General features: G+C 43.2%; 1 protein-coding gene across 4 annotated transcripts in view; it reads right to left on the reverse strand.

Annotated features, from left to right (window-relative positions):
• The window catches only part of nmt2 (N-myristoyltransferase 2), a 93,908-nt gene that overhangs the window by 49,415 nt on the left and 30,267 nt on the right, over window positions 1-14,226 (reverse strand). For 3 of the 4 annotated variants that reach the window (XM_072508662.1, XM_072508661.1, XM_072508659.1), the window contains exon 2: window positions 3,656-3,794. In XM_072508662.1, the coding sequence (XP_072364763.1) occupies window positions 3,656-3,794 (139 nt within the window). The remainder of the gene's footprint in view (window positions 1-3,655; window positions 3,795-14,226) is intronic. The other variant, XM_072508660.1, reaches the window with a different exon arrangement.

Consider the following 14,226-nt stretch of genomic DNA (forward strand, 5'->3'; position numbering starts at 1 on the left):
CCAAATTTCCCAGTATCCCATGCCTCCTTACTTTCTGCATAAGCCTACCATGGGGAACTTTATCAAATGCCTTACTAAAATCCATGTACACTACATCCACTGCTTTACCTTCATCCACATGCTTGGTCACCTCCTCAAAGAATTCAATAAGATTTGTAAGGCAAGACCTACCCCTCACAAATCCGTGCTGACTATCCCTAATCAAGCAGTGTCTTTCCAGATGCTCAGAAATCCTATCCTTCAGTACCCTTTCCATGACTTTGCCTACCACCGAAGTAAGACTAACTGGCCTGTAATTCCCAGGGTTATCCCTAGTCCCTTTTTTGAACAGGGGCACGACATTCGCCACTCTCCAATCCCCTGGTACCACCCCTGTTGACAGTGAGGACGAAAAGATCATTGCCAACGGCTCTGCAATTTCATCTCTTGCTTCCCATAGAATCCTTGGATATATCCCGTCAGGCCCGGGGGACTTGTCTATCCTCAAGTTTTTCAAAATGCCCACCACATCTTCCTTCCTAACAAGTATTTCCTCGAGTTCACCAATCTGTTTCACACTGTCCTCTCCAACAATATCGCCCCTCTCATTTGTAAATACAGAAGAAAAGTACTCGTTCAAGACCTCTCCTATCTCTTCAGACTCAATACACAATCTCCCGCTACTGTCCTTGATCGGACCTACCCTCGCTCTAGTCATTCTCATATTTCTCACATATGTGTAAAAGGCCTTGGGTATTACCTTGCCCAACTTCAGCACATCTTTGGTGAAGTGCAAGTTCTATCCTCTCTCAGGGCCTACATTTGACTCTGTGTAATATTTCAGTGCACAATTCAAATAAATATCACTCGTCTAATGGCGGGATTCCAGCTTGTTGGAGAACCTGCTTCAGGGAAGGAGGAAAATCATTGCAGCAGGCTGCAGGACTTAACATTCATATTTCATGAATCTAATAAGAATAGATTGCCCCATAACACAACAGACCATAATGCCATAAGAAATAGGAACAGAGTAGGCCATTTGGCCCCTCAACCCTGCTCCATCATTCAATAGGATCATGGCTGATCCAACATTCCTTGTGTCTACCTTCTTGCTCTTTTGCCGTAACGCTCGATTGCCTTACTGACCAAGAATCTACCTATCTCAGCCTTACGTATACCCAAGGACTCTGCCCCCACAGCCCTCTGAGGCAAGGAGTTCCAAAGACTCGCAACCCTCTGTTGAAACCCTCATCTCAGTCTTAAATTGGAACCCCTTTAGTCTGAGACCATGCCCTCTCCCATGAGGTGAAAACATTTTCGCAGCATTTACCCTGTCGAGCTCCTTAAGAATCCTATATGTTTCAATGAGATCACCTCCCATTCTTCTAAATTCCATTGAGTAGAATCCCAACCTGTTTAACCTTTGTTCATAAAACAATCCCTCCATACTGGGGATCATATTAGTGAACCTTCTCTGAACCGCCTTCAATGAAATAATATATTTCCTTGAATAAGGGGACCAAAACTGCTCACAGTATTCCAGATGTGGTTTCACCAGTACCCTGTACAATTGCTGCAAGACTTCTCTACTCTTATATTCTCACCCCCCCCCTCTTGAAATAAGGGCCAACGTTCCATTCGCCTTCCTGATTACCCGCTGCACCTGTTCGCTAGTTTTCTGCTTTTCATTCAAAAGTACCCCCAAGTCCTTGGTGTTGCAGCTTTCTCCATTTAAATAATACCTTTTGTTCTCCCTTCCAAAATGAATAACTTCATATTTTCCCACGATATACTCCATTTGCTAACTTTTTGCCCACTTACCAAACTTATCAATATCTCTTTGCAAACTGTTAGTATCTCTCTCGCAACTTGCCTTTCCACCTATTTTGGTGTTGTCTGCTGCAATTTGGCTACAGTACATTTGCTTCCTTCCTCCAAGGCATTAATATACAATGTAAACAGTTGGGTCCCAGCACTGATCCCTGCGGAGCCCCGCTAGTTACAGGACGTCAACCTGAAAATGAACCCCTTATCCCCACCCGCTTTATCCTGTCTATTAGCTAATTCTCTATCCATGCCAATATCCTACATCTAATGCCATGGGCCTTTGTTTTATGACTTAGCCTTTTGTGAGGTACCTTGTCAAACGCTTTCTGGAAGTGGAAATACAACACATCTACTGGTTCCTCTCTATTCACTCTGGTTGAGGCTTCCTCGAAAAACTTTAATAAATTAGTCAGGACAGCTAAAGATGAAGAAACGCATTCTAATTGTCTCCTAAATGCTTCTAACAGTTTTGCCTCAAGTATTCCATATGAAAGTCCATTTAACATGACAGAGGTGGATTGGCCATGATAAATTGCCCTTAGTGACCAAAAAGGTTAGGAGGGGTTATTGGGTTACGGGGATAGAGTGGAAGTGAGGGCTTAAGTGGGTCGGTGTATACTCGATGGGCCGAATGGCCTCCTTCTGCACTGTATGTTCTATGATCATTGTGTGTGACAAATTTTAAATCTTAAATTTCTATTTTGGACCACTGCCCCATTGTCCTAGTCTGGCAATTTAATTCAAATTTGAAGTACTGGTCTGGATTTACCATTTCCATTCTCAGAACCATCATATGTCCCTCTAAGATTGTTTCCCTGACAATTACTTTCCAGGATTAACAGCTTACATTTCTGTCTTTCCTCATCATTCAGGGCAGCCTTCTTTTTGGCTTTTATCTACCTTACTTCCAGCATTTTGTGTCTCGAAAGCCAGAAATGGATACTGTATTCAAAATGCAGTCTAACTATCAACCCTACTTGTCAGTTCCGGAAAAAACTCAAACAAATTAGTCAGACATAAGCGCAAAACTTAAAATTCTATATATTACCATTTCCAGAGTGATGATACAGTCAGAGTAGAGCTGTATTGAGTAATGTAACGAATGAGATTTTAACAGATATTTATATTGATATAGAATGCTAGATTGCAGCTCCAGCGGCATGGGTCCTGACAAAATCATGAAGACCTAGCACCTGTCATAGATATCAGCCACTGTGGTGTTCTTTTGGTCTTAAGTTTGCCAAGCTGGACTACATAGGTGATGCTGCAAAGGATGGAGAATGGAGTAGGCAAACTTTCAAACCAGAGAATGTTGGATGAGAATGGGCCGTGCACAGTTGAGGCCTAACCCATGGAAATAGGTTTCCAGGATTCACTATTTAGACTCTCACATCCAGAATCAGCATATCTTTGAGGTTGCAGGGAGCTTCAAGAACCTGTGAAACCATACACAGGATTAATCAAAAGGGGGAATAAATGGAACTAAAACTAGGACTGTATGTATGCATTTTATTTGGCACACAATTGAATTAATGGTCGAAAGAGTCTTGGCAGTGGATCCAACTAAAAAAATCCAGTATTAGTTTGATGCCAAATCATTGTTGACCATAGAATCCTGCTGCTGATGCGCAGAGCATCTACACTAACAAGTCATCTAACTTCCTAGTCAGGAGCAAGCTAGTAGATAAATTATCCAAGTTCTAAGCACTAGTCCGTTTGAAGTTCATCAAACATGCTCACGTGTTACAACATACTTACAGGTACTTTTACTTAAGAAACTGTGTGTTTCTTGTTGTCCTACATATGTTGTAAGTAAATGAATAAATAACATATAAAAAAGTAACTTCACTTTTGAAGGAGGCTGTTGAACTTTGATTTCCTGCGAATCTGAAGCAGAGTCTGACTTGGTGCTAGCAGAACTAGGCTTCTCTTTCTTTTTTTTCTGCTTTTTCTTCTTCTTTCTGGCTCCAGTATCCCCTCCAGGACTTCTGTCAACAGGTTTAGAAAACAATGGAAAACAGACATTAGAACAGTCGTTTGGTAGTACAAAACTTGGATATTGCTACATGTTGTTGAAGTTTTTCTACTTGCACTCAACCAGACAAATGCAAGAATGCCAAATTTTACATGATTACAACAATTTATACGATAAGAAAAAAGGGTTGGTAAGTCAATTCTGCTTGACTGAGGCGTTGCCATGGAGGAAGTGACGAAGAACTACAGGCTCCTCATACTCTCAGGTAATTCAAAAAATGCATACAGCTTGTAAAAGTATTTTTGTTTGCAGAGAACTTTGGAAGGAACAATTAAATAGTAGATTATTTAAATGGAGAGACTGCAGAATTCTTTGGTACGTAGGGGTCTGGGTTAGTTGTACATGAATCACAAATAAGCAAGCATGCGGGTGCAACAAGTAATTAGGAAGACAAATGGGATGTTGGCCTTTATTGTAAGTGGTGGTATAAAAGTAGGGAAGTTTTGCTACAACTGTACAGAGCATTGAGCTATGGAGAATGATAGGTCTGGCCCAAGAGTTAAAATTCTTAATTGGGGCAAGGCAAATTTTGATGGTATCAGACAGGAACTTTCAGAGGTAGATTGGGGGAGACTGTTGGCAGGCAAAGGGACGGCTGGTAAATGGGAGGCTTTTAAAAATGTGTTAACCAGGGTGCAGGGTAAGCACATTCCCTTTAGAGTGAAGGGCAAGGCTGGTAGAAGTAGGGAACCCTGGATGACTCAAGATATTGAGACTCTGGTCAAAAAGAAGAAGGAGGCATATGACGTACATAAACAACTGGGATCAAGTGGATCCCTTGAAGAGTATAGAGATTGTCGAAATAGAGTTAAGAGGGAAATCAGGAGGGCAAAAAGGGGACATGAAATTGCTTTGGCAAATAATGCAAAGGAGAATCCAAAGAGATTCTACAGATACATAAAGGGGAAAAGAGTAACTAGGGACAGAGTAGGGCCTCTTAAGGATCAACAAGGACATCTATGTGCAGAGCCACAAGAGTTGGGTGAGATCCTGAATGAATATTTCTCATCGGTATTCACGGTGGAGAAAGGCATGGATGTTAGGAAACTAAGGGAAATAAATAGTGATGTCTTGAGAAGTGTGCATATTACAGAGGAGGAGGTGCTGGAATCTTAAAGCGCATCAAGGTAGATAAATCCCCGGGATCTGATGAAATGTATCCCAGGGTGTTGTGGGAGGCTAGGGAGGAAATTGCGGGTCCCCTAACAGAGATATTTGAATCATCGGCAGCCGCAGGTGAGGTGCCTGAAGATTGGAGAGTGGCGAATGTTGTGCCCTTGTTTAAGAAGGGCAGCAGGGAAAAGCCTGGGAACTACAGACCGGTGAGCCTAACATCTGTAGTAGGTACGTTGCTAGAAGGTATTCTGAGAGACAGGATCTACAAGCATTTAGAGAGACAAGGACTGATTTGGGGCAGTCAGCATGGCTTTGTGCGTGGAAAATCATGTCTCACAAATTTGATTGAGTTTTTTGAGGGGGTGACCAAGAAGGTAGATGAGGGCAGTGCAGTAGACGTTGTCTACATAGACCTTAGCAAAGCCTTTGACAAGGTACCGCATGGTAGGTTGTTGCAGAAGGTTAAAGCTCACGGGATCCAGGGTGAGGTTGCCAATTGGATTCAAAATTGGCTTGACGACAGAAGAGAGGGTGGTTGTAGAGGGTTGTTTTTCAAACTGGAGGCCTGTGACCAGTGGTGTGCCTCAGGGATCGGTGCTGGGTCCACTGTTATTTGTGATTTATATTAATGATTTGGATGAGAATTTAGGAGGCATGGTTAGTAAGTTTGCAGATGACACCAAGATTGGTGGCACAGTGGATAGTGAAGAAGGTTATCTAGGATTGCAACGGGATCTTGATCAATTAGGCCAGTGGGCCGACGAATGGCAGATGGAGTTTAATTTAGATAAATGTGAGGTGATGCATTTTGGCAGATCGAATCAGGCCAGGACCTACTCAGTTAATGGTATGGCGTTGGGGAGAGTTATAGAACTAAAAGATCTAGGAGTACAGGTTCATAGCTCCTTGAAGGTGGAGCCGCAGGTGGACAGGGTGGTGAAGAAGGCATTCAGCATGCTTGGTTTCATTGGTCAGAACATTGAATACAGGAGTTGGGACGTCTTGTTGAAGTTGTACAAGACATTGGTACGGCCACACTTGGAATACTGTGTGCAGTTCTGGTCACCCTATTATAGAAAGGATATTATTAAACTAGAAAGAGTGCAGAAAAGATTTACTAGGATGTTGCCGGGACTTGATGGTTTGAGTTATAAGGAGAGGCTGGATAGACTGGGACTTTTTTCCCTGGAGCGTAGGAGGCTTAGGGGTGATCTTATAGAGGTCTATAAAATAATGAGGGGCATAGATAAGGTAGATGGTCAACATCTTTCCCCAAAGGTAGGGGAGTCTAAAACTAGAGGGCATAGATTTAAGGTGAGAGGGGAGAGTTTCAGAAGGGCCCAGAGGGGCAATTTCTTCACTCAGAGGGTAGTGAGTGTCTGGAATGTGCTGCCAGAGGTAGTAGTAGAGGCGGGTACAATTGTGTCTTTTAAAAAGCATTTAGGTAGTTACATGGGTAAGATGGGTATAGAGGGTTATGGGCCAAGTGCAGGCAACTGGGACTAGCTTAATGGTAAAAACTGGGCGGCATGGACTGGTTGGGCCGAAGGGCCTGTTTCCATGCTGTAAACTTCTATGATTCTATGATTTGTGAGATTGCGCCTCGAATACTGTGCAAGAATACGGTTTTGGTCACCTTATTTCAGGAAGAATATACTTACATTGGAGGTAGTTCAAAGTATCAATCAGGTTGATTCAAGGATGAAGAGATTGTCTCATTAGGAAAGGTTGATCAGGTTGCACCTCTACTCATTGAAGTTTAGAATAATGAAAGCTGCTCTTATTGGCACATTTAAGATTCTGAGGCAGCTTGACAGGTTAGGTGCTATGAGGATGTTTTCCCCTCATGGGCATCTACAACTAGGAGCTTTAGTTTAATGTAAAGGAGTCCCATTTATGAGGGATAGGAGATGGAATTTCCTCTCTCAGGGGTTGTTAATCTTTGGAATTTTCTTCCCCAGTGAGCAGTGCAGGCTGGCTTATTAAATATATTCAAGGCTGTGTTAGACAGATTTTTGAATTACAAGGGAGGCAAGGGTATGGAGAGGGGCCGTAAAGTGGAGTGAAGGCAATAATCAGATCACCAATGACATAATTCTGCTCCAATTTCCTGTGCTATAAGACATAGGAGCGGAAGTAAGGCCATTCGGCCCATCGAGTCCACTCCGCCATTCAATCATGGCTGATTTCAACTCCATTTACCCGCTCTCTCTCCATAGCCCTTAATTCCTCGAGAAATCAAGAATTTATCAACTTCTGTCTTAAAGACACTCAACGTCCCGGCCTCCACCGCCCTCTGTGGCAGTGAATTCCACAGACCCACCACTCTCTGGCTGAAGAAATTTCTCCTCATCTCTGTTCTAAAGTGACTCCCTTTTATTCTAAGGCTGTGCTCCCGGGTCCTAGGCTCCCCTGCTAATGGAAACAACTTCCCTACATCCACCCTATCTAAGCCATTCATTATCTTGTAAGTTTCTATTAGATCTCCCCTCAACCTCCTAATCTCCAATGAATATAATCCCAGGATCCTCAGACGTTCATTGTATGTTAGGCCTACCATTCCTGGGATCATCCGTGTGAATCTCCGCTGGACCCGCTCCAGTGCCAGTATGTCCTTCCTGAGGTGTGGGGCCCAAAATTGCTCACAGTATTCTAAATGGGGCCTAACTAATGCTTTATAAAGCTTCAGAAGTACATCCCTGCTTTTATATTCCAAGCCTCTTGAGATGAAGGACAACATTGCATTTGCTTTCTTAATTACGGACTCAACCTGCAAGTTTACCTTTAGAGAATCCTGGACTAGGACTCCCAAGTCCCTTTGCACTTCAGCATTATGAATTTTGTCACCGTTTAGAAAATAGTCCATGCCTCTATTCTTTTTTCCAAAGTGCAAGACCTCGCACTTGCCCACGTTGAATTTCATCAGCCATTTCTTGGACCACTCTCCTAAACGGTCTAAGTCTTTCTGCAGCCTCCCCACCTCCTCCATTCTACCTGCCCCTCCACCTATCTTTGTATCATCGGCAAACTTAGCCAGAATGCCCCCAGTCCCGTCATCTAGATCGTTAATATATAAAGAGAACAGCTGTGGCCCCAACACTGAACCCTGCGGGACACCACTCGTCACCGGTTGCCATTCCGAAAAAGAACCTTTTATCCCAACTCTCTGCCTTCTGCCTGACAGCCAATCGTCAATCCATGTTAGTACCTTGCCTCGAATACCATGGGCCCTTATTTCACTCAGCAGTCTCCCGTGAGGCACCTTATCAAAGGCCTTTTGGAAGTCAAGATAGATAACATCCATTGGCTCTCCTTGGTCTAACCTATTTGTTATCTCTTCAAAGAACTCTAACAGGTTTGTCAGGCACAACCTCCCCTTACTAAATCCATGCTGACTTGTCCTAATCTGACCCTGCACTTCCAAGAATTTAGAAATCTCATCCTTAACAATGGATTCTAGAATCTTGCCAACAACCGAGGTTAGGCTAATTGGCCTATAATTTCCCATCTTTTTCCTTGTTCCCTTCTTGAACAGGGGGGTTACAACAGCGATTTTCCAATCCTCTGGGCCTTTCCCTGACTCCAGTGACTTTTGAAAGATCATAACTAACGCCTCCACTATTTCTTCAGCTATCTCCTTTAGAACTCTAGGATGTAGTCCATCTGGGCCCGGAGATTTATCAATTTTTAGAACCTCTTAGTTTCTCGAGCACTTTCTCCTTTGTGATGGCTACCATATTCAACTCTGCCCCCTGACTCTCTGGAATTGTTGGGATATTACTCATGTCTTCTACTGTGAAGACTGACGCAAAGTACTTATTTAGTTCCTCAGCTATTTCCTTGTCTCCCATCACAAAATTACCAGCGTCATTTTGGAGCGGCCCAATGTCAACTTTTGCCTCCCGTTTGTTTTTAATGTATTTAAAGAAACTTTTACTATCATTCCTAATGTTACTGGCTAGCCTACCTTCATATTTGATCCTCTCTTTCCTTATTTCCCGCTTTGTTATCCTCTGTTTGTTTTTGTAGCCTTCCCAATCTTCTGACTTCCCACTACTCTTTGCCACATTATAGGCTTTCTCTTTTGCTTTGATGCATTCCCTAACTTCCTTTGTCAGCCATGGCTGCCGAATCCCCCCTCTGATAACCTTTCTTTTCTTTGGGATGAACCTCTGTACTGTGTCCTCAATTACTCCCAGAAACTCCTGCCATTGCTGTTCTACTGTCTTTCCCACTAAGCTCTGCTCCCAGTCGATTTTCGTCAGTTCCTCCCTCATGCCCCTGTAGTTACCTTTATTTAACTGTAACACCTTTACATCTGATTCTACCTTCTTTCTTTCAAATTGGAGATTGAATTCTACCATATTATGATCACTGCCTCCTAAGTGCTCCCTTACTTTAAGATATTTAATCAAGTCTGGCTCATTACATAACACTAAGTCCAGAATGGCCTGTTCCCTCGCGGGCTCCATCACAAGCTGTTCCAAAAAGCCCTCCTGTAAACATTCAATGAATTCCCTTTCCTTGGGTCCACTGGCAGCATTATTTACCCAGTCCACCTGCATATTGAAGTCCCCCATGATCACTGTGACCTTGCCTTTCTGACATGCACTTTCTATTTCGTGGTGCATTTTGTGCCCCTGGTCATGACCACTGTTAGGAGGCCTGTACATAACTCCCATTATGTTTTTTTTGCCTTTGTGGTTCCTCAACTCTACCCACACAGACTCCACATCATCTGACCCTATGTCATTTAGTGCTATTGATTTAATTTCATTCCTAATTAACAAGGCAACCCCACCCCCTCTGCCCACCTGCCTGTCTTTTCGATAGGTTGTGAATCCCTGGATGTTTAAATGCCAGTCCTGAACCCCCTGCAACCATGTCTCTGTGATGCCTACCACATCATACCTGCCAGTCACAATCTGGGCCACAAGCTCATCTATCTTGTTCCGTACACTGCGCGCATTTAAATATAGCACCTTTAATTCTCTATTGACCGTCCCTTTTTGTTTTCTTAGTGTGGTGGACCTTGGTTTACTGAGCCTTTCCATACACTGTGTCATATTTTGTGGGATGGGGACTATCGTAACCTCTCCTGAGTTTTGTCTTTTCATGCTTTTTTGTATTCCTAAGCAGCTACGCTTCCTACTGATTACTTCACCTCTTGGTTCCCTGACTTTCCCTTCCACCCCAATCTTTAGTTTAAAGTCCTATTGACCACCCTATTTATTCTTTTCGCCAGAACACTGGTCCCAGCTCGGTTCAGGTGGAGACCATCCCAACGGTATAGGTCCCCCCTGTCCCAAAACTGATGCCAGTGTCCCATGAAAAGGAACCCCTCTTCCCCACACCACTCTTTCAGCCACGTGTTAACTTCCCTTATTCTTGCCTCCCTATGCCAATTTGCACGTGGCTCGGGCAGTAATCCGGAGATTATGACCCTTGAGGACCTGTTTTTTTAATTTGAATCCTAGCTCTTTATAATCTCTAAACAGGTCCTCTTTCCTAGACTTGCCTATGTTGTTGGTACCGACATGGACCACAACAACTGGATCCTCCCCCTCCCTCTCCAGTACCCTTTCAAGCCGGTCAGAGATGTCCCGCACCCTAGCACCGGGCAGGCAACATACCATGCGGGACTCTTTATCCTGCTCACAAAGGATACTATCTATCCCCCTGATAATAGAATCCCCTACAACTACAACTTGCCTATTTACTCCCTCCCCTTGAATGGCCTGCTGAACCATGGTGCCTTGGTCAGCTGACTCATCCTTCCTGCAGCCCTGTTCGCCATCCACACAGGGAGCAAGTGCCTCATACCTGTTAGACAGAGTCAAGGGCTGAGGCTCCTGAGTTCCTGACTGCTGGTTCCCTTTACCCGCCTGACTTGCAGTCACACCCTGCTGTCCCTGGCCACTGGCAGGATTTAAACTACTTACTCTGACAGGTGTGACTGCCTCCTGAAACACAGTGTCCAGGTAAGTCTCCCCCTCCCGGATGTGCCTCAGTGTTTGAAGCTCAGACTCCAGCTCATCAACTCTGAGCCGGAGCTCTTCGAGCAGCCAACACTTACTGCAGATGTGGTCGCTGCAGCTCGCAATGGGATCTGCCAGCTCCCACATCAAGCAGCTCAAGCACATCACCTGACCAGCCATCACTAATTAATTAATTAGTTTATTTTAAGTTTATGAGTTTAGCTGTGTTTTAAAAAAATTTGGGGCAGATTTGCTATCAACCACTCTGTTAAAATGGAGTTGGATCTTAAGAGAGTTACACACAAAATGTGTAGGATTAAGCATAACTGCTCTTTCAAAGAGCCAGCACAGGCATAACTGGCCAAAATATCTAGTCTATGCTATAGGTACTTATGGTTCTGTGGTATCACCGCAACAGAGCCAAGTAGACAGATGTATTTACGCATCCCAACACGGTTTGCATTTTAGCAGTGGGAACATTGTGCTGACCAGTCCACTAAAACCTGCATTTTGCATACTCGTGCAGACCATACTCAACCAGCCCACGCTCGCAAAATTCAAAACAAAACTAATGTTAGCTGTGTTCCCACAATTGGGTTGCACTTGCTGAATGATCCTGAGTGCGCTCAGTTACACTAACATTCAATTTAACAATCAGCGGAGCTCATAATATGGCTCACTTATGCCTGCTAGAAATAACATGCATTATTATTTAAATAGAGCAAGATTGTAGAATGCTGTGGTACAGAGCGATCTGGGCATCCTTGTACATGATGCCCAGATCCCTCTGTACTGCAGCATTCTGCAGTCTCTATTTAAATATTATTCTGCTACTGGATTGCTCCTGCCAAAGAGGAAAATCTCACATTTTCCCACATTATACTCCTTCTGGCCAAATATTTGCCCACTCACTTAACCTATCTACATTCCTTTGCAGACTCTATGCCCGTCTCATAATTTGCTTATATTTGTATCATCAGCAAATTTGGCTATAATACACTCAACACCTTCACCTAAGTTACTAATGGAAATTGTATATCATTATTCTGAAGAGGATTCACATCGGACTCAAAACATGAACTCTTGTTTCCCTCTCCACAGATGCTGCCAGGCCTGCTGAGATTTTCTTGCACTTTCCATTTTTATTTCAGATCTCCAGCATTCACAATATTTTGTTTTTATTAGAAAAGTACAAGGAATACGGTGGATATGTGGACTAACTTCATACTTGTGATAATAAAAGATTATTATTAGGTTGCTAAGGGTTATCTCCTGCCTGAAACTGTTAATATATTACTGTCAGTCTGCTCATCGGAGGCTAGACTTAAGATATGTCACTCAAAGAGGTTTCACAAACTAGACGATTTAACATTTTCTAAGACCCAATAGCACTGCTGCACCACTTCAAGTTTCAAAGAAAATGGGAGTCTGATGACTAGGATTAGCATGCTGTCATAACAGACCTTATAAAATATAATTAAGAAGGTTCAGCATGGCAACAGCTATTCGATGCCTTAACAACTTGCATTTCCTACAAGCAATGAGCAGAGGTCAAAAGAACTATTTTATCACACCAATCACATTGTATGACAATGATATCATACATGATCCATCAGTCCCCTTGCTATTAAGCTGTCTTGACATTAATTTTTAGTTGGGCAAGAATATTCTTTTGTTCATTAACAAAACCACAGCAAGCCTGTCAGCTTTTGCCAGAAACCTCACACCTAATCAATAAATACATCTTTTGACCTAGGCTTTTCTTAATGGGAACAAATTATCTAATTTCATTTTTAACAATGATCAGAGCTTCCGATCCCACATCCTTTCTTTCACCACCTATTTTTGTTTACTCTACTTAACGCATGCAGCAATTGAAGCTTATTTGGATCTTCTTAATTTCCAGGCTTCATTTATCTAACGGTCAGCTTCACCCAATGCAAATTTCAACTTGCTCAAACTCTTCCCCCTGCATTCAACATGTACTCCATCCCATCTACCTTAAAAACCTGTCCTCCATGATTTGCATTCAGCCACCTATTGATTAAAAATCTCTGCATTGTCACACCCCACCCTACCACTGTAGCCTCTTCAAACAAGGAGCAGGAGGAGGCCATTCTGTCCCTTGCCTTGAGCCTGCTCTGCCATTTTATGAGGTCATGGCTGTTCTGATAGTGACCTCAACTGTTCATCCCGCCTACCCCTGATAACCATCATCCCTTTGCTTACCAAGAATTTATCCGGCTCTCTGCTTCCACCACCTTCTCAGGAAGAGAGATATAAAGGGGCACAAAATGCACCACGAAATAGAAAGTGCATGTCAGAAAGGCAAGGTCACAGTGATCATGGGGGACTTCAATATGCAGGTGGACTGGGTAAACAATGCTGCCAGTGGATCCAAGGAAAGGGAATTCATTGAATGTTTACAGGAGGGCTTTTTGGAACAGCTTGTGATGGAGCCCACGAGGGAACAGGCCATTCTGGACTTAGTGTTATGTAATGAGCCAGACTTGATTAAAGATCTTAAAGTAAGGGAACACTTACTTTAAGGGAACAATCTCCAATTTGAAAGAAAGAAGGTAGAATCAGAGGTAAAGGTGTTACAGTTAAATAAAGGTAACTACAGGGGCATGAGGGAGGAACTGACGAAAATCGACTGGGAGCAGAGCCTAGTGGGAAAGACAGTAGAACAGCAATGGCAGGAGTTTCTGGGAGTAATTGAGGACACAGTACAGAGGTTCATCCCAAAGAAAAGAAAGGTTATCAGAGGGGGGATTAGGCAGCCATGGCTGACAAAGGAAGTTAGGGAATGCATCAAAGCAAAAGAGAAAGCCTATAATGTGGCAAAGAGTAGTGGGAAGTCAGAAGATTGGGAAGGCCACAAAAACAAACAGAGGATAACAAAGAGAGAAATAAGGAAAGAGAGGATCAAATATGAAGGTAGGCTAGCCAGTAACATTAGAAATGATAGTAAAAGTTTCTTTAAATACATTAAAAACAAATGGGAGGCAAATGTAGACATTGGGCCGCTCCAAAATGACGCTGGTAATCTAGTGATGGGAGACAAGGAAATAGCTGAGGAACTAAATAAGTACTTTGCGTCAGTCTTCACAGTAGAAGACATGAGTAATATCCCAACAATTCAGGAGAGTCAGGGGGCAGAGTTGAATATGGTAGCCATCACAAAGGAGAAAGTGCTCGAGAAACTAAGAGGTCTAAAAATTGATAAATCTCCGGGCCCAGATGGGCTACATCCTAGAGTTCTAAAGGAGATAGCTGAAGAAATAGTGG

Source organism: Scyliorhinus torazame, chromosome 6 (genome assembly GCF_047496885.1).
Source record: "Scyliorhinus torazame isolate Kashiwa2021f chromosome 6, sScyTor2.1, whole genome shotgun sequence".
Taxonomy (NCBI): Eukaryota; Metazoa; Chordata; class Chondrichthyes; order Carcharhiniformes; family Scyliorhinidae; genus Scyliorhinus; species Scyliorhinus torazame.